The following is a 22,343-nucleotide window of genomic DNA, read 5'->3' on the forward strand; positions in this document are numbered from 1 at the left end:
ATATGTACAATTTACTGTGAAAACCGTCAACGTCACCGTACACTTGTGTGTATTCCATAATGAATGTGTTTTAGTCAAGACAGCTTTTTGAAATAGCGCGGTTTCTCGGGATGGCACAGCTGTTGCACAGGTAAATTTTGAGGGCTTTTGTGTACGCTTATGCGATGGGTGTACTGAAGAGTTGGTGTTCAGTTTTAGAAGTAAAACGAAGCCATCTGTCAAGTTAGTTAGAAAGAAAAGGTATCGATGAAAAATTACCCCGAAAGCATTTTTCTTTGAGAACTTCTACCTCTCGAAGTTTTCTAGCCGACCTTTCGCTCAGCTTCGTGCCAAAAGGCTATTTTAATACCAACGAAAACGAGCCCATCGAACAATGATATGAACAATGCGTCTACAATAGCTATCTATGTAATAGGGAATACATCTGTATTACTTGTGTTGGTGTAGATCGTTTCAAGAGCTCGACGATGGCTAAAATATGTCCTACTCACAATGTTCGAACGAGCCAACTAACTTAGATTAAATAGTAGAACTGAAAGGATATGTTTAAGGATAAATCGCATAAATACCTAATAGTGTTTTGCTGACATGCAAATAATTGATTCTTCAAAAAATCCAATGGTATGCCTACTCAAGAAACTCTGCCACTATTTTTGTTTCTATTCGTGCACACGCAGTCGTTGGTAAGGCCTCTGTGGCTACGTTAGGATAAATCTGGTAGCGCTCGTTTGGTAGGACACGCTTGGGTGGCATCAGTTTAAGCAACAGTAACGACGGCTATTCGCAGTTTCGATTTGCAGCAATAGACACTTCCTCGCACTGACCTGTGCATCTACCTTCACTTGGCCTGTTCCATTCTGCAGTTTCACAAGGTTGGACGCCTGTTTATTTTTCGGCTGGCGTCCGTCCTAGCAACGTTAACTAGCAATAGAAGCAACAGCAACAGCTGCAGCAGCAACAAGCCTGACATCGGCATCAGGCTCACCTTTGGCGGCAGGTCCGTAAGGGCATCACAGTTCCTTTCGGGCTGTCGTCTGAAGGCGTCGGTAGTGGTATCGTATGCGCCGCTTTCCCGGCCTATCGGAGGTCGCTCGCCATACACCTCGAAGGTCTAAATCGATTCACGTCGGGTTGGGCGGTTCTCTTTGCCACATCAGCGGCAACGGCAGTAAAGCGAGAGTAGATAGCAACGCTTGACGACTCTGTGCTTGTGATCCTTCCCTTTTTTACGGGTGTATTTGCCTATCATACCCGAGAACGACACACTTGGACAACAGCGAACTACTAGTGAACGCAGCAGACTACACGCTCAAAAGTAAGTCAAAAAAGTAGTACACGACTTTCGGTCGCGTTTGGTGTTTGTTTCAAGCAAAAAAAAATAGGGAGTACACATGGAGGCTGTTAGTTGATGCCGGGCTGAACGGATTAATGAATAACTGTTTAATGGCATCGATTTTGTAGAATCGCGTAAGTTTGCGATCAGGTGTAACTTTCTTTTTTTTTAAATACTACGGTCCGCGTGACAGCTAACTTCTTTGGCTAGGTTGTATGATGTTCAAAAGCGAACTTATGGATACTCAGTGCATAGCTCATTTTTAACAGTGAATTCAAGGATGCTGCTTTGCTGTGCGACCGTCCAAATTAACTTTCGGCGTTTTCTCATTAGAAGTTTTTGAGTACAGTCGACTCTCATCGTGCATCGTACTTTCAAGGCTTACGCCTTAGCTTTAAATGGAAATAAGTGAATTTATTCGTCTCGAAAAAAAAGATCACTGTAAAACTGGTGTCGCCATAATTGCACGCAGCTGCTTCGGACTTTTTATGTTGAAAAGCTCATTTGATATAAGTACGGGACGATACAAGGGAAATTACGTGCAGAACGTTCTCGCTAAGTTATTTATGTGGTAAAAAATGTATATCGTGCCTAGCATCTATTCGTGTTTTTATTTATAGCATTATTTCGTGTGGCAATGGCACGTTGAGAGTAAATACGACGCATTGTTTGCGTCCTTAGCAAAAAAAAAGGATCAATTACAAGGAGCAGAAATTATATTGCTGTGCGTGAAACAAAAAGAATCGATTATACACGATTCATTTAACGTTCAAGAACTATACTCCGAGTCGCTCTTTGATTTACAATCAGCATGTCTCAACATTAAATAACAGCGGTAGTATAATGCTATTTGGGCTTCTGCTTACGGAATTACCGTGCACTGAACACGTTGGCTACTAATCGGGTCGTAGTGACGAAGATTCTATCTAGAGCTTACCATCCTCAATTAGCGAGCCTCATTGAGCTTGAAAAGCGTTCTCAGATTGGACGAACAGAGCGCTCATCGGAGCCGACTTGACCTGACCTCTAACTCGAAGCGCTCTCTTCCTCCCCGGGGAGTGACAGCCCAGATCTGTTTCGTATCACGAGCGTATTGCGAAACGTTCTCGTATCACATAATATTAACTATCACACTATCGGAGTCACGGTAGTAAAAAAAAAAAGCTAGCCAACACGTCGCGGCCAACCTGGTCTGCCAAATCATCCGCAGCTTCTGACCCAGCTAGACAAGACTCGGGCCACGGTGACATGACATTTCTGATCACAATAAAACGTTCGCTCACTTACTGCTTGTTTCGTGTATTTTGCTCTGTCCGGTGGGATCTTACGGTCCTACGCGGTACACAATTCCACAGATGGTGAATTGGAAACGTCCGCTGACGTTGATCTACCGGGATAACCACAAATTCGGTTCCGCCCTCTACGAACCAACACTCGAAGAGTGCGAGAGGCGTTATACGGGTTCCCTGCAAACGACATCCTTTCGATCGGACCGACCCGACATTGCAGTGTTCGATAAGTCACCGTTGGTCGGATGTAAGTGAGAGTACGCCGGTGATCTATTCATAATCTTTCGACAGCGATAAATCTGCTAGAGGAATGGTGAATCTGGGCAGACGTTTGGTACCACTAGTTTCACTTACTGCTAGATGACAATTTTTACAAAACAAGATGAACACGCAATACCATCACAGTAGTAACTATCACCCCCCCCCCCCCGCTCGCGTATTTCAGTGGGCATAATACGTGACGCAGCTGTTGCGTGGAGCACAACTGATCAACGTTTGGACTTTTCGGACTCTGTTACAACAAAATGAATACTTGTTTTTTTCTCGTTAACATTAAGCTCATTTCTTTTTAACGAACGCTTATTATAAACTAATGGTGAGCCTTTGTGGAAACGTCTCCCTGGGTACCGCGCTACATCGAGATATTCCTGACACTGCCCCCTAGAATTCGATCTGTACTGGAAAGCTTGTTGATATATATGAGGGTGAACTATATCGTTGATAATCAGCTTTACATAAAAGCTATTTCTAACATACTGGTTGCGTTTAGTTACAGTCTGACACTATCAAGGTAAAGTTGTTGGAGCCCTAAAAATGCAATCATTCTTATGTATACTGTTGTTTATTTGCTTCTACCGAATATACGAGTTCCTGGGATACTGATAGGTATCAGAAAAAGGTTGACATCGGGTCGGTCTCTGTTGTGTTGAAGCTGGAACTTTTCCCTTTTAGCGATTGCATGCCCATCGATTGATGTGAGCAGATCATAAGTAGGTGGCATCCGCATATCTTCACCTGTTTACTAACTGAGTCAATACGTCGTTTAAATATGCCATTATCAGCGAGTTTTAGACGTACTTCGTCTAGTTATAAAACACCACGTCCAAAATCGCTTTTCGAAGATCTTCACGAACAGCGATCTGCCAGCTGTACGCGACCTACACTTGATCCCAACAAGGATGAGTCTTTACATCACCGCTGTAAGTTAAGTATGTGCCTTGTATTATATAGTGTGTCTAGCAGTTGTTTGCCTGACTACTTCCTATGTATCGAAACAATAACTATGGTATAATGGGCGATAAAACGGAAAAAACAGGGGAACAACAACGCTGTATAAAGGTAAATAAGCACTTAATACTTTTATTCCCATTTTTCCCGGATCGCGCTCGTGTCCGTACTACAACCGTCTACGTTAGCATGAACCGCCAATCATGCAATAAGCTATATACGATCGTTCTAAACCGTCGTATATTTATCTGTCTCTTTTCTGCTAATTTATATAAAAACGTCGCTAATATTCTATTCTCGTATATCTTATTCTCTCATAGGAGCGAAATAGAGAACTAATCTATCGAAACACATCAGCACAACGCTAACTGCAGTGCAAGCGGTGTCATGAAAATAAGCTTCGATCAAGGATGGCAAATTTCTATAAACGCGTTTGTTCGCTGCCAGTTAGCCGGCTTGCCACGTAAAAGTCGCTTAAACATAGGTTTCAACAAGCATAAGTGTTTCATGTGAAACAAGCATTGTAGTGTCTCGCCAAAGCCTAAGGAGTCTACTCCTAATGCCAGTAGCAGCTCATCCTGGTTCCATTAGCATGCTATAATAAACCGCTCAGGGGCCTGCCTAATTTGCCTGGCCACGGATGCTTTGACAACGACTTTTCCGCTCATCCTCCTTCTGTTCGCCTCTCCCCTTCGTCCCCTCCTTCTCTCCTTTTCTTTTCTTTTCGCTTCTACCATTTTCAAATAGATGTCACTTAGAATAATACTGCAAACTCAGATGCTCCCAGGCCGCAGGCCCGTCACTTTGTCAATACGTAAACGGGTTATTTCGAAAGAATCGTGAATGCTTGCTAGTCATCGTTCACCCGTAGTTATACTGCTACTAATTATGAGACGTCATGCCATAATGTGCGTTACGAAAGCCCTGCACTATAACGTTAGGTATCGTCGTTACCACATGTAGCACCTGACAACTAGTGGATAACGGTAATAACGGTAGCGGTGACGGCCGGCCCCTAGACTGCATGCACCAAGTAGCCGAGAACGAAGATGTCTTCTGGGCAAGTTCATCTTGCGATAACGCCCAATCTAATTTCTATTAAGCTCATCGATGTGGTCTGGCTAATCTTTAGCCGGTAACGGATGCGCATAATACCTGGGCACTTTTGATATTCATCGTTGTACGCCATTAGCTACAAGCCAGATGTATGTCGCCTTTCATTTGATAGGGTCAAGAGACGTACGAGTGTTTAACGTTCCCTGACTTTTTACAGCCTTGGAACCCACGCTTCGTGGTGCTTCCTTTGTAGCTGCGTACATCATTCAGTGGGCAGATCTAGTTGGCTTGAAGCTGCTTGCTGTCGAAATAGCTATCACGGACGGGAAAATAAGGGAAAAAGATCTATTATGTATGAAGCAGATACAGGCTACGTTAAAAGGATGTCGTCCTGAATGGTCCGCTACGTGTGACAGTATTTTTAGCTAAAATCGTCACTGGGGAAAAACATTTTTAACTCGTTGAAGGTTCCCCAAACGCGGGCCCGGTTTCGTTCACACACGTTCGGTTTAATTTGAGCTACGTTACGACAGGGGGTCTTGTTGAGCTTAGCTTTTCTATTATTGTAGATGAAGTAGTGATATAGCGATAATTCGTACACTGGGATAGTATCGGGACAATCTTGTTCGAGGCTATTGTGTAGTGTGATGTGGTGCTCTCTATCTTCAGAAAAAGGTCACATCTAAATATAGTTGATAGAATTTTTAGCAAATTTTATTCATTTTTTTTTAGCAAAACTGGCATCGGACATGCATGCATACATAAGAATACGAATTGCAATCAATTTGTCATCACCTCCGATAATCGGAGCGCATACCCTTCGAATGCAAGAATTTTTATTTGGGTAGCATTAATAGCACTAATAATAAAACTATATGGGTTTTCAGAAGTCAGACCCTAATTGTTAATCATCTTAGCACGAAAAGGCGTAGCTACCGTCCAGTATCGGGCCATGCTCTTTGTTCAAGAGACATAGGGTTTACGCCCGGTCGGACGTGTCATCAAACTCGTCGTAGGGAATCGGCGCTACTGTTCTGCCTATGATTGAACATTGTAAAAGTTAATTACGCGAAAACGCTCGGCTGACTAGCGTCGATGATTGGTTACGTGTGTGAATGGCAAGAGGAAGGATCCGGGAACCTTTGGGCCCACCCCCTTTTCAGAGAAAATGAAGTATTAAATTCATCTTTGAAATTTCGAATATAATATGATTCGAACATATTTTATGCTTTTAAAAGCTTTGACCGTTATTATCAATTAAGATGACCATGAGGATTTGAGCTTTAGAATTGTCACATCAGATTTCTTTGAACAGACCTCTCGATTTACAAAGATAGAACGAGAAACACATACAACGTTCGTCTTCTTGTATACGTAAAACACGTTTTGAAATTTAGCGCGCTTGCGTTTTAATATCAAATTGTTACATTCGTCTCTAGGGTGTACCACTTCAGCGGCATAGGTTCGTTGTGACCTACTGCGGACAGTAGTTTGATTAAGTAGTACTGTGATAGAAGACAAATACACGCGTATAAAACATCGGCTCCGTGTTTGAGATGGGCGAAACAACTCCGATTACCATCGGATGGCATATACATATAATAATAATAATAATGATACGCAAAAACAAAAAACAAGCATTTGTCTCACACACAAAATAATGTGTGTAATAACACTCGGTTGGCAAATCTCTTTAAATTGACTGTTTGTAACAGACGATTCCAATTGGCTCTGTGTAATTTGCGCTTGTACATCAGTATCATTGGCGTGGAAAAGTACAGACGTCCTATAGCCACATCGAGATCACACAAAACAAAAAAAAAACTTTACCCAACACCTGCAGAAGCGGCTCCTGGTGCAATAAAACAGTGTATTTAAGATCAAAACTATAAAATTGATTGTAGGCTATTTTAGTGATTGGTATGTCGGAGACGTTTTGCCTACGATCCCGGCGAACGCGTACATTTAGGCTTATACATGAACATTGTTTGACCATACGTACAGAATGTATTACATGATCGTGTATTAAGCGTTGTTTAATTACCCCGATTTAAGTATGATCCCCTGTTTCCATGCAGCTTTAATTATGACTTCCATGTTGTGTGTAGATTTCTACACCTTATTGTTAAGTCTTTAGTCAGTCAGAAGGATGTTGGGCTTCGTTGTCAGTATAAACGCTTGTTCCTGTCGTCTTCCGTCCAGCTTTTGCCCCATTAACATTTCCACAGGTTTCTTAACCTATGAGCACTGGCAACGCCGTTTGTAGTTGGACAAATTCTGGATAACGATGTCCAAATGGATCTCACACCGACGGACCCATGGAGCGGCGAAGTTTCCTTAGCGGTAGCACTGCGAACACGAATATCGTAGTCCAATTGACCACAAAGACCTCAACTATAACTACCAAATTCGACGAGCCCCTCTCTGATACCTTCCCGTTTGCATATCATTTTGCGCCAACCATGGCAGAACGCAGATCTACACCGACCTATTATGTAGATGGTATTTACAGATTCGTGTGGTTCAACAGTGTATGTTTGAACACCTTCCCAGTAAGTATATTGCTTTCACAAATAGCTTCGCTTTTAGCCCTTAGCAAACGTAAGGCATTGTCTATAATAGTACAAACCCGTGCCCTATGCTGGGATTCACATTGAGATCACATCACCGTAATTATATCAATTAGGTCCCCACGGGTTCGCAATCGAGCGTACAAATACGGTTGTACAAGCTCACAGTTGGTTATAAATACTTGTTTCCTGCTATTTGAGGCTGACAACCGGATGAACGAAAGTATCAGGTTCGATGCTTCTACAAATGTATTATGTATACATTTACACATATTTACCAACTCTAATAAGAGGAAAATTTACTTCCAAGCAAAGGTCACATGTTCGATGCTTACGTACGTACATGTGGTGTGAATAGTCAGAGGTTACTCTCAGACGCTCAAACAAACTACGTGGTGGAAATCATGAGGAAAAAACAATGATGCTGTGTCACGAACTAAATCATATACCCCGGTACAATGCAATAAGCCGAACCTTTGTGACCGAGGCTGCTCACCTAGTAAATTTTCTGAAAGCGGCCATAGACGTAATTGCTTACGTGCTAGGCGAATGTCGTTTGGAGAAAAGGTTACAAGCGGTAAAGAGCGCGAAACTGAAATCTGGCCATTTGTCATTATAGGTACGAGCTCCACAGGGCACTCCGGACTATGCGATGGCTTAACGCATTGAGCACTGCAAATTTCAAGATACTCATGTGTCACGTAAACATACTCCTGATCGTATCAACACATCCGCCCTGTGCGTCTCAATGATGTTGTCAGCGTCTATTATTACGTTAGCGCAATGACAATAGAACCCAGCTATCGTGCCGATATTTTGATGTCGTCGATGGCCGGAAACCATTGCTGAACAGGGCGGCAAACCTACCTGGTCGGATTGTCGCTGACCGTTGACGTCGCGTCTTGCCCACACCCAAGATCTTCTAATTTCATTTTTACCGTGTCACATACGCACCTCGTCTCTTATTCTCTGTTTCGCAGTCTGATCTATGCTGTACTGTTTTATTTTTGATAATTATGCTGAAACTTACTTTGACCGGCTAGCTAGCTGGCCGGGAGTACACTGAACCTACGATGAAGGTGCCCGTCTCAAAGTACCACCGACCGAAGCGCTACAGATAGGTTCATGACTGAATCTGTCTGCAGCGCATGTCATGAATGAACGAACGCTGTCTGGTTTACTGAATAGCCGTACTGCGTAAGCGTACATGGTGTACATTTTCAAGGTCTAATATCGGCCTAGCTTCAATTTTGTCGTTCGACTGCATCAAAGGTATCGCGCAACTAAAGTCTGTTTCATTGGTGGCAACGGCGACGGATGTGGGACGAAACCGTGTAGCAATGTCATTCCAACGCCGTTGTATTCGCTGAGTAAGATTGAAACTAGACTTTGTCTAGGCAGCTCGAAGTAAGTGGCTGATTCACCGCAGTCTGTCATAAATGCCAGTGCAGCATTAGCAGCTGACTGGCGGCATAAAAGTGACATTCGACGACGAGTCACCCAAGAAACCTGATAGGACCCAGCGCGCCTGAGGAATTCGTTGTGACGTTCTAGGCAAAATCGAAAACGAGCGTCCGAGACGTTTGCGGAATGATCTTCGTGCGAACGATATCGTAGCGTAATCAAACCTCTGGCAACGTAAATACCATATCGATCGATCGAAAGAGTCCCTATAAAGCATATCTGTATCATGCCAGTTCTGTATGATATTATTATACAAACAGAGACGAGATCTGACCGTCATAGTCATAGCGGTCAGAAACGAGCATAATCTAACATGAACCGTTGAATGAAAGCGTAGAGGCTCACAACGTCGAGGACTTGTTGATGTCCATTGACTTAGACAATGAACAACTTCAATACATTTGTGGGCAAGTTTTTGTCATGCCAAAACTGCTCTAGGGTCAAGAGCCTGATAAATTTTACCGATGACTAATGCTTACTTGACACGTATCAGATGTGTTTGTCTAAACGAGAAAGCTTATCTTACATTCGAGAGTTAGTAGTCGTTTTTAACAGTTATTATTAACAGTGAGGTACGTGTTTTATATACAACACAGGTCGAATAATAGCCGATACTCTCGATATAAAGGGCTTATTATTAAATTACCGAAAAAAAAACGACAGTAACTTCTGTGAATTTCAATTATTAAGTGGAAAGTCCATAGGAATTTCAAAGATGGTCAGAAGAGGTACGTTACTACCCATACAAGCGCATCTTGAAATGATTGTCTGAAGCAAACCTATGTCACCCACTAATATACGCCTATAAGATAGTTGCCATATTGCGAACTCGAAGTTAAGCATTTCATATACACCGGCGCTTATTTACCGCCAAGCAACAATACACGTACGGCATAGAGAATAACCATATGAACAGGTCTCTATTGAGGGCGGTCACGCCATAACGAGAGCATGGACGCCGTAGAGCATATGCCCGGTCCTCGAAGTTACTCGAATTCACTCCTTATAATGTAGTTCAATCGGTACATCCCTTTTGGCAAACGTATGCGCTGTATAGGTGAGTGGTTGTGATGCGTATATCGATTTTTAGATAGGTCTCTCTCTTGGCAATCTCGCTGCCGACAAATAGGACCAACCTACTCCGACATCCCGCTTTTTTTCCCCATCTACAAACGAGAAAAATAAGGCTAATTTAATGTTGGCCAACACTGGGACACGATGCGTTCACTTCTTATTTCCCTTTTTGACACCGCAATTTTGTAAAATAACACAGAGAAAGAACAAGCTGGCGGGACAAGCGGCCAGAGCTTTTGATGGCCAAAAAAATGGGTTGCAGCTAACAAACGATAGCAAAAAGATAGCTAATACGGGATACGATAACTGATGATATCAAATAACGCCATCTGGCCCAATGATGATACAACAACGACGAGAAGATTCGACCCAGCAATTGATAGGCACATGTAGGACTTATGTTGTCCAGAGCTTCTCGGTAAAACTGTACCCTGTTTTGTTACTGCGATGGAAACATGTGCTGTTTGCGTGGCAGGATACAATTTCGTGTTTGGTAGCAATAGGAAGAACTAGTTTTAGTACTCTCTATTTACATAGAATGCATGATTTGTCAAACATTTACGCTCCCTTTGGTTGTAGTAATGGCAATGTAACCTTTTACTATGGCAGATTTAAAATCTCTTCTTAAAAGCAGTTCTTGTAGACGAAATATCTAGTTGCCTTCTAGCCACTGCCATTAAAATGCTGAAAACCAAGACATAAGCATCGGGTTCCAATGAATATAGTAACGATGATTGCAACAGGACGGACGACAAATCTGCTAATTAATTGTTGGACAACGACTGTAGCTAAATGACGTCCTAGCAAACTCATTTCAACATCAGACTATGGCCATCTCTTCTGGCTTTGCTAAACGTCATTCAATGGGTTCGTAAATAGTAACTAGCTGTGTTTCTTATCGTGCAAACGTCCTTATGATTATTGTAGGAACGAAACGTGCCTGTGCGACTCTGTGCACTACTTCGGCATCATTGTTATTCTATGTACTTAATTAATAAACTCGTGGCTACTTTAGACAAAATACATATTTTCCATTGAACAGATGACATCGATCTGTAGAGGTTCTTTTCTTTAAGGAGATATGTGCGTTTAAAAGCATTCAACTCCAACAAATTGAACCGATCATCAAACAGCTTAATGCCAGCTATTGCACTCATACTGCTAGATCCACTGTCAATGAGTACAAACCTGTGGGAGAAGTGTGACCAGTTTCAGCAACAGTTTCTCGTGAAAAATGTAATCATATTGAAGCGTCGTTTACATGTATGCAACATACGTCAGCATTGTCAACTTTTTTGCCGGCAGGCAACTAACCATAGGTTTTCCAGGCTGTCTCCGCAAGGTTTTACTAGTTTTTAGTTTTGTATGTTTACGCAACAAATATGGTCGTGGCTAGGGGCTATCCAAGTAGCTGTTAAGCTGGAGCCACTGTGTTCATTATTTACGATGCGGACGAGTCAAAGCGAGAGAGAGAAAAAAAGGCCAGGTAAGGCCGCCGCGCTCGCAATGATGACAGAAGCATTATTCATAAACGACTTCATCCTGTGTAGCGCCACGGAGACTACGGCACGGCCTGCCAGCGCCTTGCAAAAGAGCCTCAACCGGCCTAACGTGAATTCATACAAATAGCACCAAACGAACACTGGCAATAAGAACGACGGTGCGTAACTGGCGGTGAAAGAGTAAAGGCACACCCGCCTACGTAGCAGTTTATGAATCGGGAAAGGCGCTGGGTTTTCCTTCATGTGTGTGTATGAACGTGTTAGCAAACACTCACGACACTAATACGTTCCAGACGATACACGACATTTAGTTCAGAGAATTTATATTAGAATAAGTGTCTTCAGATTGTGGCGGGCTGGCGATACAGGAGATCCCGTAAAATTCGCTTTAACAACTCTCCGGCGTTAACTGTCGCCATGCTGTTTTAAATGGAACGTCTGCTACAAGTCGATTGCCGTAACGCGTGTGCTCTCTGATATCTAACGCCTAACGTTTTCTGTGATGTCGAGTGTCGACAACAACGAACTTTTCTTGTAGCGATAATAGCTATGACATTGTGGACTAAGCCAGGCCTCAACTCAAACCTTACTCACTCACTCACACGTGACAAGCATATAAGCCAATCATCATGTAATCGTTCTTCACCGCTGTTTGCATCCCAAACTCCGCGGCCATCTCCGCATCCTTTTCCTCTAAATCGCTTTGAATCTTTCCTCAGTTAAGCTGGGTTTGGCAACTCATCTCAATTTTGTCATATTCTACGCTTGACAATACACGTGCACGCACACACGCAGACCGCGACTATGTAGTCGGTGTTCTAGACAAAGAAGCAACATGAGACGCTGTTATATTCTATCTATGAGAACGCCTCGACTGAAATCGTCGACTGCTTCCGTTGCTTGGCGTAGTGATTTTGGTTGTACCAAAGGGATCACAGCAGAAAATGAGGCATCTCGTGTAAGGTCGTAAGGGAAAAGCGACAATGATGTTAGAGGACGGGAACGACAGCAAACCGACAAGATGGAAAAGCCCTTTTCTTTTCCCTGGCCCGTAGGACGACTCGAGCTGGTAGGACCTGGGGCGCCAAACAGATGAACGTTGACCAGATGACAGTTATTATGGTGTTTAGTATCAACTGAATTCGACGAAGCTCATTGTTACAGATGAAAATGCAAGAGACAAAGCGCGGGAACTATGGGAGGTTGCTGCGAACAACAAACACGAATGAAGCATGACTACAGCTATGATGAACCGGCTTGGGTTACCAACAACCTTATTTGCAGACGCAGCCCCAACACTGACTGACCATTCGCTTGGGCTACCATTAGCACTTTTGTCATGACAACTAGTGGTCAAAGGGTGCTAGCCTATCCGACACTAAGAAAGATTGGGCCTGGAGTCCACCGTTCAGATAAGCCTGACGACAACTGAAGACGGAATCGTGGTGCCAGAGTGAAGAAAGCGGTGAAGAAAACGCAGTTTCTCTGTCGTCCATTCCCTTTTTCCTTTTGTATAACTGTAAGCCAAATGTGAGTGAGTGGTAGGTATCAAGTGTGGTAAGCAGACAAAGCCCTATGAGCACGAGCGGCGACTCTACCGCGTGTTTTGAGTAAGCGCGTATACGAGATCTTCGTATCAGTGTAACATTAGGAGAATTTATTTCAATAGGTGTTCATCTGTGAACACAAATGGCTTGTAGTTGACTTATACGCAGTTGTTCTAGCCGGCAGAATCGATTTTCCCACAGCGTTCGCGGTACAATGCACTGGCACAATATAAACGGAGTCCACGAGAACGCTATAGCATTGCCCTATGCACACGCTTTTTATTCGTGAAATAGGACACATGGTAGGTCGAAAAAAAAATGCCTACGCTACAATTAATATAATAATCGTTCCGATAGAGCAACGATTACACCGTTGCCACATTTCGACAACATGTGAAACAGAACTAAAGTAGTTCCTTGTTATTCGTAGGCGTCATTTTGCGACGCGACAAGTTCTGCTATAATCGTTCCTTTCACAAGGTATGCTACATGTTGGTCTACTAACGCTGCCTTGTTGCCCATGCATGCCTGGGTGCGAAACAACCAACGTGTTGGTCTTTATGATGGTGTCGTTCGGCGGGCGGCGACGCACACAAAACGTGCAAACGTGGTAAGGCACGCAGCGTTGCGTTTGTAGCGCCTCGCCTGTCGCAGCGTTCGGCTAATTTGCGTCCATACAAATTGTCCTTTGGTGTCATACAATGCCCCAGATGCGTTGTTTTAATGTCGTTGAAAATGGCAGCGACCTCTTGTGAGAGATGTGGCGTCTATTACTGCCGAGGCTGTCAGACCGCTCATTCATCATTATCAGAAAGCACGCCATTAAAGCAATGTCGCCTTCTTCCAAACTCTTTGTATAGCAGAAAATATCACGACTGCTTAAAGCTAGCTACCTTGGATGCGTAATAATCATAATCTTGTAATCACTTAAATTATAATACGAATAGGTGAAGTGAGAATCTATTTTTCATTTTCAGTACAGGGAGCTACTTTTTAGATATATATAAGATAAGATAAAATAAGACTGACATTACGGTTCATCTACAACATATTCGAAATACATCTATATTTTGCCACGCGTATTATGTATGGCTTATTGCGAGATATCGGCTCTAAAAGATACTTCTAGCTAAACGAAAACAAAAAATTATCCACAAGATTAAGGTGTTCCACATCCTTTTCCCCGAAGTTTGCTGAAGCAACCTACCGAAAAATACTTATGACAATTACTGTGGTACTTTGTATTGGTCAGGAGCCACTGTACACAGGCGGCCCGCAATACCGTTAATATGTAAAGAAGATCACTAATAATACCATAGCACCGGTATAATTGAATTAGAACGAATACAATCTTGAACCGGGCTTGAACAAAGTGATTATTTACGCTATGTAAGGCGGATTGACGGAAAAGAATAAACGCTCAGAACAATCAAACAGATAAAATGTGTATGAGTGTCACAAGGTTTGCTTGCGTGCGTGGGGCTTACGGCAATGCTTAAGTATAGTTTCTAGGCCCTAGTTAATGTTTATGGGGGTAATATAGTTAGTCAGTACCGGAAGAAATTTTCTTCATGCCCATCTACTACACTTCGAAGACAGCCTCTAAATAGGTAACTAGAATAGGGCATAGGCCAGTTGAACATTTGGGCGTGTAAGGGGCGAAACTGTGTGTGCAGCGCCATCGATGGATATGCAGTCTAAAAATGGCTTAGTGTTTGTAAATATTTGTAAAAACAGTCGGAAATTCTGCTTTTTGCACAAAGGTATTACGTATCACATTATATAGTAAACATAAATAGTGACTTTCGAACATTGTTAAATTGTTTCAGTACGATTGTTTTCATCTAATTCGGTATGGCCAAGATCAGTACCTTCGAAGCTTTCATTTAGAGGTTCATACTGGTCCTCGAACGTTTTCTTTGCATTTGTATCTTATTTATGGCTCACTTTTTGTCTGCCGCTTGTTATCGGCTGAGCACAGATTGTTTGGCTATTTTCGGTACGTGCGGATGGCCAGTACCAACGGTTTCAGACAACCAGGGTTACACAGCGTAATTCGAAATAAGCGTGGTCATGCCTTTCATCGACTTATCGTAGCGGGTCACGAGCAAGCGATAGCTTGTCGGTGGTATGTAGCCTGCGATATAGCACGGTCGTCTGCTTATGGTTGGTTACGTACTATACGTTGGTCTGTACGCGTGGCTGATTAACTAAACGTCGGCTAATTTGCACCCAAGACAATAACTCCCTCTGATAAAAGCTATGAACACGGGACTTTCTAATTAGACATAAACTCACCGTTTACTCGACCGATTACATGATCAAACTCTTCCAATAAATACTTATTTGTAATAGGTGTAGCTTAATGTGGCTTTCCACATGGTAATGAACGAGTCCATTGCAACAGTCGATTGGCCTTGTCACATCTCGGACAAGGTGCATTTCAAGTAATGCATTTACTCGAAAAGCCTACACTTCTTTACGTAAAATATATGCGTACATTCTATATATATCAAAGTATAATTACCTAGATAGATGAATTGTAAAGGAAGAGACCATATCCGTTCAGGAAACGTCGGTGTTCACGAATAATACGGCATTGATGGCAGAGGGGACATCGTTTTAAATCGTCTATGCATTTGCTATGACTGAAGTCAGGGTTGGCAGATTACTTCATCTGCTATCCAGGATACTTTCCCTCATCAACTTTGGGCAATTCGGAAGAGAACAAGCTACACTTCGCCCATCAGCCCCTCGGTTTTTTAGCTTACGCCGTAGACACTGGCGCTCATTTTTCCGTCGTAATTCTTTTGTCAGCCATCCTAGCCAACGACGCGTGTTAGATGAGGAAACTGAAACGCTTACGCCCCAACCTCCTTAGGTCTACTCATTTATGCACGATTTACCTAAAAATTAAATTATGATTAGAAAATAATCTGAACAGAGCGGTGTCTGTAAATTGTACTGGTATTGCGAACTGCTAATTGAACATACGGAAATTGCTACCAGTTTGTAATGTGACTACGGGAATGTTTTACGGTTTATTGCTGCGCAGCTTAACGTTGTTGTGACGAAATTGTTCAATGACGAGGTTCTACCACTTCCCTCTGCTGCTTCTATCGATCCCCTACTGCTGCTGTAAATAATTAATTCGATGTTATCTTCATGGTGACCAGTGAACGAATGGCAGGACCGCGCTCGGGAGTCAACGCCATCACCCCTAAGGACGTTTTAAACAACTTTCTAATGAATGATTCAACTTGACAGAAAAGGCCTCCTTCGCCCGCAAACGTGCCAAAGCACGCGCCTTTCAAATCAACACCCAAGGAACGCGGCGGCAGTATTCCATATGACGACGTACATTACTGTCGTCGCTGACAACTGCTAGTAATACACGCGGCAGTATAATATAGACATTGTTGGGTAGTTCTGGTTTATGATAATGCTTCTCTACATGACTGTGCAATTTAGGCTTCTTTGAAGTAACCTTTAGTAGCGCGCTATTAGAAAAAAGCACAACGATACTAGGATGCTTTATGATTGGATTTGCCAGATCTAGCTTCGTTTACATACAGCTCTACGTAGAAAAAGTGAAAGCTGCGACCGTGTTTCAATGGACCACTCATTGACACCTTCCCCATTTGTCACTCATCTATTCCTGTATTTTTGACCTGCTACCCTGTCTGTGATGCCGTTTCGAATCGTGTAATGTCGGCTGGCTGAAGCCAATGCTGTGTTATGATTCGCTTAGTATTGCATGTGGAAGGGATTGTATATATATATGGGTACGCGGCTGACAACGCCGTTTCGCATTAGCGGGAACGAGTGTCATTTATAAGCTTTGTGGACCCGAAAGCTTCTGAGGTAATTGAGCCGAGCAGATAATAACAGCGTTGATTTACGAATGTGAAGCACAACGGTGACAAGTTGCCGTCAGAGCATCCGAGACTCGAAGTGGTCTGTGGTGGCGGAACTGCTCTTCTTAGGGCAAAGGTCCATAGCGCAGCTCTGGCCGACTAAGCCATTTGTTATTTTGTTGTTATGTTAGCTAACAGTACGCTTAAAAATGGCTCAATAGCTTCATACTTAGATGACTTAACTTTGCGTAAGTTGCCATATCTTATCGAATGTATTTATATATTTATAGAATGCTAAATTGGAAATTTTACATCCGTTGCATCATTATGCGGTTGCCTTGCATTATTTATCGACAAAAAAAAGGTGTCAACTAAAGGTAGATCGCCATATTTTATCTAATTAGTTCATTCACTTGTGTATTTCAGCGGAAGACCGCGGCACAATTAGGAGAAAGCAAATCAGCCGACAAGGGTCATCTGCTGTGTAAGTTAGCTTACAGTCCGTCTACAATATAGAGCTTTAAACTGTGATCACCAGTTGAAACCTGATTTTATTAATAGATTAGTGATATTTACTATTACGTTACCAGGGACTCCTTCACATATGATGGTAAGGATAATGAACTGAATGTAAACAGATCATCTTCACTGACAAAAATAGAACGGACTGCGGTAACTTACGATAACAAATATACTTACATCCGTACGTGCATCCATAATACACCACTGTGATCTTAGCTAATACGTTGTTACAGTAACTACTCAACGAGAGTTACTGAGTGAGACGATGGTCTGCTTTTTTACAACAATATGCCAACGGCACGACAAAGCTTACGTTTTCCAAATTGACTCGTTTGATTTTTGTTTGTCAAAGCTGCAGTTTTCGTTCTTATAGACGATGTGAAATAAGCATTTAGAACAGATAGGAACGTACGCAAACAGGGCGATGACTCGATGCAGCAGCCATCTTTTGATAACAATATTTTCCTCAGGCAACACTATTTAGGCCATCCCTTGCAATCGTATGAATCCTTTAATCGAGAAGGCACACGTAGACTGTCATTACATTGGTTCTATTGAATGTAAAAGGAATAAAGCTTTCAGGCTAGCAGGGTGTTCATTTGAACTGAGTTTCTATTTTGTAGGAAGATAAGCACTATGTTTCGATTGTATCCACAATAGGATTTTATTATTAGATCTTCGCAAGTCCTCAACTTTTCCTTCTATAATAAACCTACCATTATCGGATCGCTTAATATAATTAGCAGACGATATATTTTGGTCATAAGAACAGTTTCTGAGAATTAGGAACTGATTGACAAATCTAGTTACCATTATTATAAATTACAAAAATGATAAACAGTATTCTCATGATAGTAATAACAATAACTGTTATTATCATTGGTATTGCGCCACCGTCAATACAATTGTTATAAAAACATATCAAGTAACTTGTTCACGACAAAAATAACTAGATAGCCGATAACTGTTTATACTGTGCGTATGTTTGCTATAAATGTTAACGAGTAGACCACGCGTTCGTCAAGGACTCGCTGTGAATTGCAGAGTCGATATAAAGCAATCGACTGGCATAGTGAAATAGATAAAGTCAACCATTAAAGAATCTTAGACGTCTAAAGTCTCGACTAAAGGATTACGCGAAACATATATTAAAACCAAGCAAAACAGAAGATGTGGGCTAGTGCTACACGCCATGTGTTTTTCAAAACGACTGACAGGCTTGACCGGAAGCAGATGTTCTTGACTATTCTCAGACTGAGCAACAATGGCGACAAAAACAGAACAATTTGCTGAAGTCCTTAGTCAATACGGTATCTGCTCAAACCATTCGGACAGTATTAACATAAGTTTAGGTTTAGCTACCTTTAAAAAACTGATAGACGACAAAATTATTTTTAAGGGAAGGTGCCAGTCCAAGTTTAATCGATTTTCAGCTGTTTCTTGTGTTGCTGGTGTTTATATTGCACAAATTTTACATTTTAGATGTGTGAGTTGCGTGTATGATGTGCCAAACGCTCGAATTATTCTACAGTTCATTACATTATTCCGGTACGCCGTACGTAACATCTTTCTCTCAGAACGATCAAATCGCATAAGATTTGTGTCATTTGCCGTAGTTTGTGAATAATACTGTTACCCGTATTTACGGAATGTTAAAAGATAATCCTACATGGACACGTGTACTCATTTTTTCAGGCGAGAGTTGAAATCTGAGCTTGAGCAACTTCAGGCGCGTATCGGTGACAATGAGAAAGCTGCTCGTCAGGATGCCTCAGTTCTGCGAGACATCATGGGTGGTCGAATGATGGAAATGGCGGCGAAAATTCGCGAAGCCGAAATGTACAACGAAGAATGTCAAAAAATAATACGCAAACAGTCGCAACTTATGGGCGTTAGTATTAGAGCTCATCAACTCAAGTTGTCAAACGATTATTAAAAACATGTAGAATGAATATCTGGCTCTTGAACTTATTTACACCAATCCCTGTCCTATGACCCTGCTTGCTGGCAACATTGCATTTTTAGTAGGTTGGGTTTCTGATTTCCCTTTTCGCTCTGATAGACATAATAGTTAAAAACGTACAACTATATATCCAAGGATGTGCATGGCTCTCCAAATCTAAGTCTCTAGAAAATCTTAGCAAAAGTCAGAACTTCAAATCTCTACTGATATGCATGATCCAGATGTAATCCAATACAATTCAAACTAAAGACGAGCTAGTATTCTTCACAGCTATTAGTAACATTAAGCTCCTGGTTCGAGATGCTATAGTATTTTTAGAAAAGAACAACCCAGTTTATTTTACAGAAATTACCCATTCTGACTAGTTCTAATCTTTCTTCATTGTTGTGCTGCAAATTTCACAGGACCTACAGAGCTATTGTGCGGGCCTAGAACGCAAACTTGCTGATACGATCGACGAATTGGCCGCATCAAATAATAAGGTCAAAGGGCTTTACATCCAGCTAGAGACCGTGTGTGGCGACTAAGTACGGTGCCGTTTTCAACATGACCACCGCAGATGCCCTATTAAGAATCTGTGAAAATCGTACGTAGATAACTCCTTGGGATCATTTTTGAACGGAGATTTCTATTTTGTAGGCGCGGAATCTTCCGAGGTGTCACTTATACCTCAGTGACATCGCACCACTTCAACAATAACCTGTCCGCATATCGCTGCTTATGTCACGCTTAATTCAAAAACTGTTTCCTGCTTACGCCTAAACTACATTGTTTCACTCTCAGCGAAAACGATCATCTACACGACAATTTTTCAATCATCTTTGTCAGCTTAACCACATCAACATCATAATAAATGGTCATAAGGACGAATGACAAGAAGCCGTATCAACAAAACAGACATTGCTATCGAGACATTTCTAATGTCTCAACTTGGATTCACTATGATAGACCAGTTTTTCGTTTTGCACACCTAGTAATATCGAGCCTGGTGCAAACAGAGTACAGAGCTTAGCCAACCAAAACATCCAATAAGAGCTCATCAATGATTTCCTGGTTGCTACATATTCATCAACCCATGCTTAAATCCACGGGCCAGCGTCACTTTTTCAGGTAGTTTTTTACGATTTTTTTTTATGTGCAAGTTGGACAAACTTAGATACAAACTCGATTTTATGGAAGCGCTTTTTTAAACAAAAAAAACTTAGCTACATCTAAGCGCAAAATTTAACCCAAACCCTGTGTACTTTCAGTACTAATATTTGCATGCAAACATACGCCGGCGACATGTTGCATACGCTGCGCATAGTTGAATATAATGATTAGTTTACTACTACCACCTAATCTCTGTAGGAAGTCTACAGCCACTTTTGCTGTGCGAACTTGCCTCGTCTGTCTCAATTAGCAGCCGAACAGTATCGAAAATAATAGTGAAATCCAGTTCCGCTAATAACAAATACTAATATGTCTACTAATAAGCTAAGACGTTCTATTAATAGGTAAATGTAAGTGCTCGCTAGTTACAATATAATTTGCTGACTTTTCTTCTAGTATACTCTTGAACACGCTGCTATTTTTTCGCTTTAAGGAACAAAAAATCGAGCTTATGATAGTGGCAAAAACAAATGCATTAAGTTTCTTTTCTCTCTAACCAAAATATCTTTTTGTGGTTACGACGAGAACGTCTTGCATCGGTCTAACTCAAATGAACCCTAAAACTAATCTTGTTTGTCTACAACCAATAAGAGTGACTATTACTGTCGTCACTATCAACTTATAGTCGAATCACATCTTCATCCTGGTATTATAATAAATAGGGTTACCCATTTCCTTGATCTTGTTCCATGCAGATCTGCGCCGGACAACGTTAGATGGAGAGAAAACCAAGAAATAATCTAAAACGATTAAGCTAGACAGTTTTAGTCAGCTATATGTGACCTAAATGTGTTTCTTTGCCTTCGAAATTATCGTGCAAATGTACATAAATATATAGCGGCAATCGCGGAAAATGTTTCAATGTAGGACACAGGATAACTATGAAAGAACAAATGTTGAACGTTAAAAATAAAATACTAAGATGAACTGTCTCCATGTTTACAATGTGTGGTTCTTTTGTTACTACCGCTGATTCAAGCTGATAGCAAATGGGAAAGGCCAGTCTACGCAGAATGCGTTTGTAAATTTTTTTACACTAGTGAACATCGCGAATTGGGCGTAAGATCGCCTAGCGATGAAGTTAGGCAAACTCGGATTACTTGATACTTCTAGATGCGCGACACTTCGCGAATGTGATAAACGCTTACAGCTTTTATCAATGTGAAATTTCATAGGATTTTTCTTACAGGTGCTAGCAGAGACGCGGGAAGCAGGAGATCCAAATTTTTTTTAAACAAGCTAGTTTTTCTCTGCCAAATCACAGGATTATTAACGAAGCTGTTATTCAGCAACAAAGACAATTTCAACAGACACAGTGTGGCTGGAACACTCCATTATCGGGAATAAGATTTGCTGAAATTTTGTTTATGTTTAATCGTTACAACATGGTAGACAAATTTCAGCATAGGCAGGCTTGATATGCTATTGACCAACAAAATCACCAAACAGTACCAGGGCGTAATGACTTTTTATATATGACCTTATATGTGTATACGAAATCAAACAGATTCTATTGTTATATGAAGATGAAAGTTCTCGGGTTAATTTTCATTTTTGAAAGAGATTAATCCGTAGCAATGCTTTTCAAGGAAAATCCTCATGGTACCATTGTCAAAGAGTTGTTGACTCGTAGAAAATCGTTCCTATGTAGCCAAAATACCTCAGCTTTCTGTAAAAAAATAACATCGGTAATTTAATCCCATTGTCTATAGAATGACAAGATCTATAATTGAATTTGGCTGAAGTTCCATAGATTTCTACAGAAACCTGCTAAAGAAACATGGACG

General features: G+C 41.6%; 1 protein-coding gene across 5 annotated transcripts; it reads left to right on the forward strand.

The window, feature by feature from the left end:
• Nucleotides 1–863: 863 nt before the first annotated feature.
• LOC111249385 (paramyosin, long form-like) lies at nucleotides 864–21,501 on the forward strand. 5 transcript variants are annotated; one of them, XM_022803190.2, is made up of 7 exons: nucleotides 864–1,315; nucleotides 2,689–2,869; nucleotides 3,684–3,830; nucleotides 17,346–17,403; nucleotides 19,137–19,332; nucleotides 19,809–19,990; nucleotides 21,252–21,501. In XM_022803190.2, exons 2-6 carry the CDS (start codon nucleotides 2,689–2,691, stop codon nucleotides 19,929–19,931), a joined length of 705 nt encoding a protein of 234 aa, XP_022658925.1. In that variant the 5' UTR covers nucleotides 864–1,315; the 3' UTR covers nucleotides 19,932–19,990; nucleotides 21,252–21,501. The 5 variants fall into 5 exon arrangements, with proteins under 5 accessions (XP_022658925.1, XP_022658926.1, XP_022658928.1 ...); XM_022803191.2 differs by having other exon boundaries at nucleotides 878–1,315; nucleotides 19,809–20,514; XM_022803193.2 differs by having other exon boundaries at nucleotides 886–1,315; nucleotides 3,684–3,821.
• Nucleotides 21,502–22,343: the final 842 nt, after the last annotated feature.

This window comes from Varroa destructor, unplaced genomic scaffold, assembly GCF_002443255.2.
Source record: "Varroa destructor unplaced genomic scaffold, Vdes_3.0 BEIS01000004.1, whole genome shotgun sequence".
Taxonomy (NCBI): Eukaryota; Metazoa; Arthropoda; class Arachnida; order Mesostigmata; family Varroidae; genus Varroa; species Varroa destructor.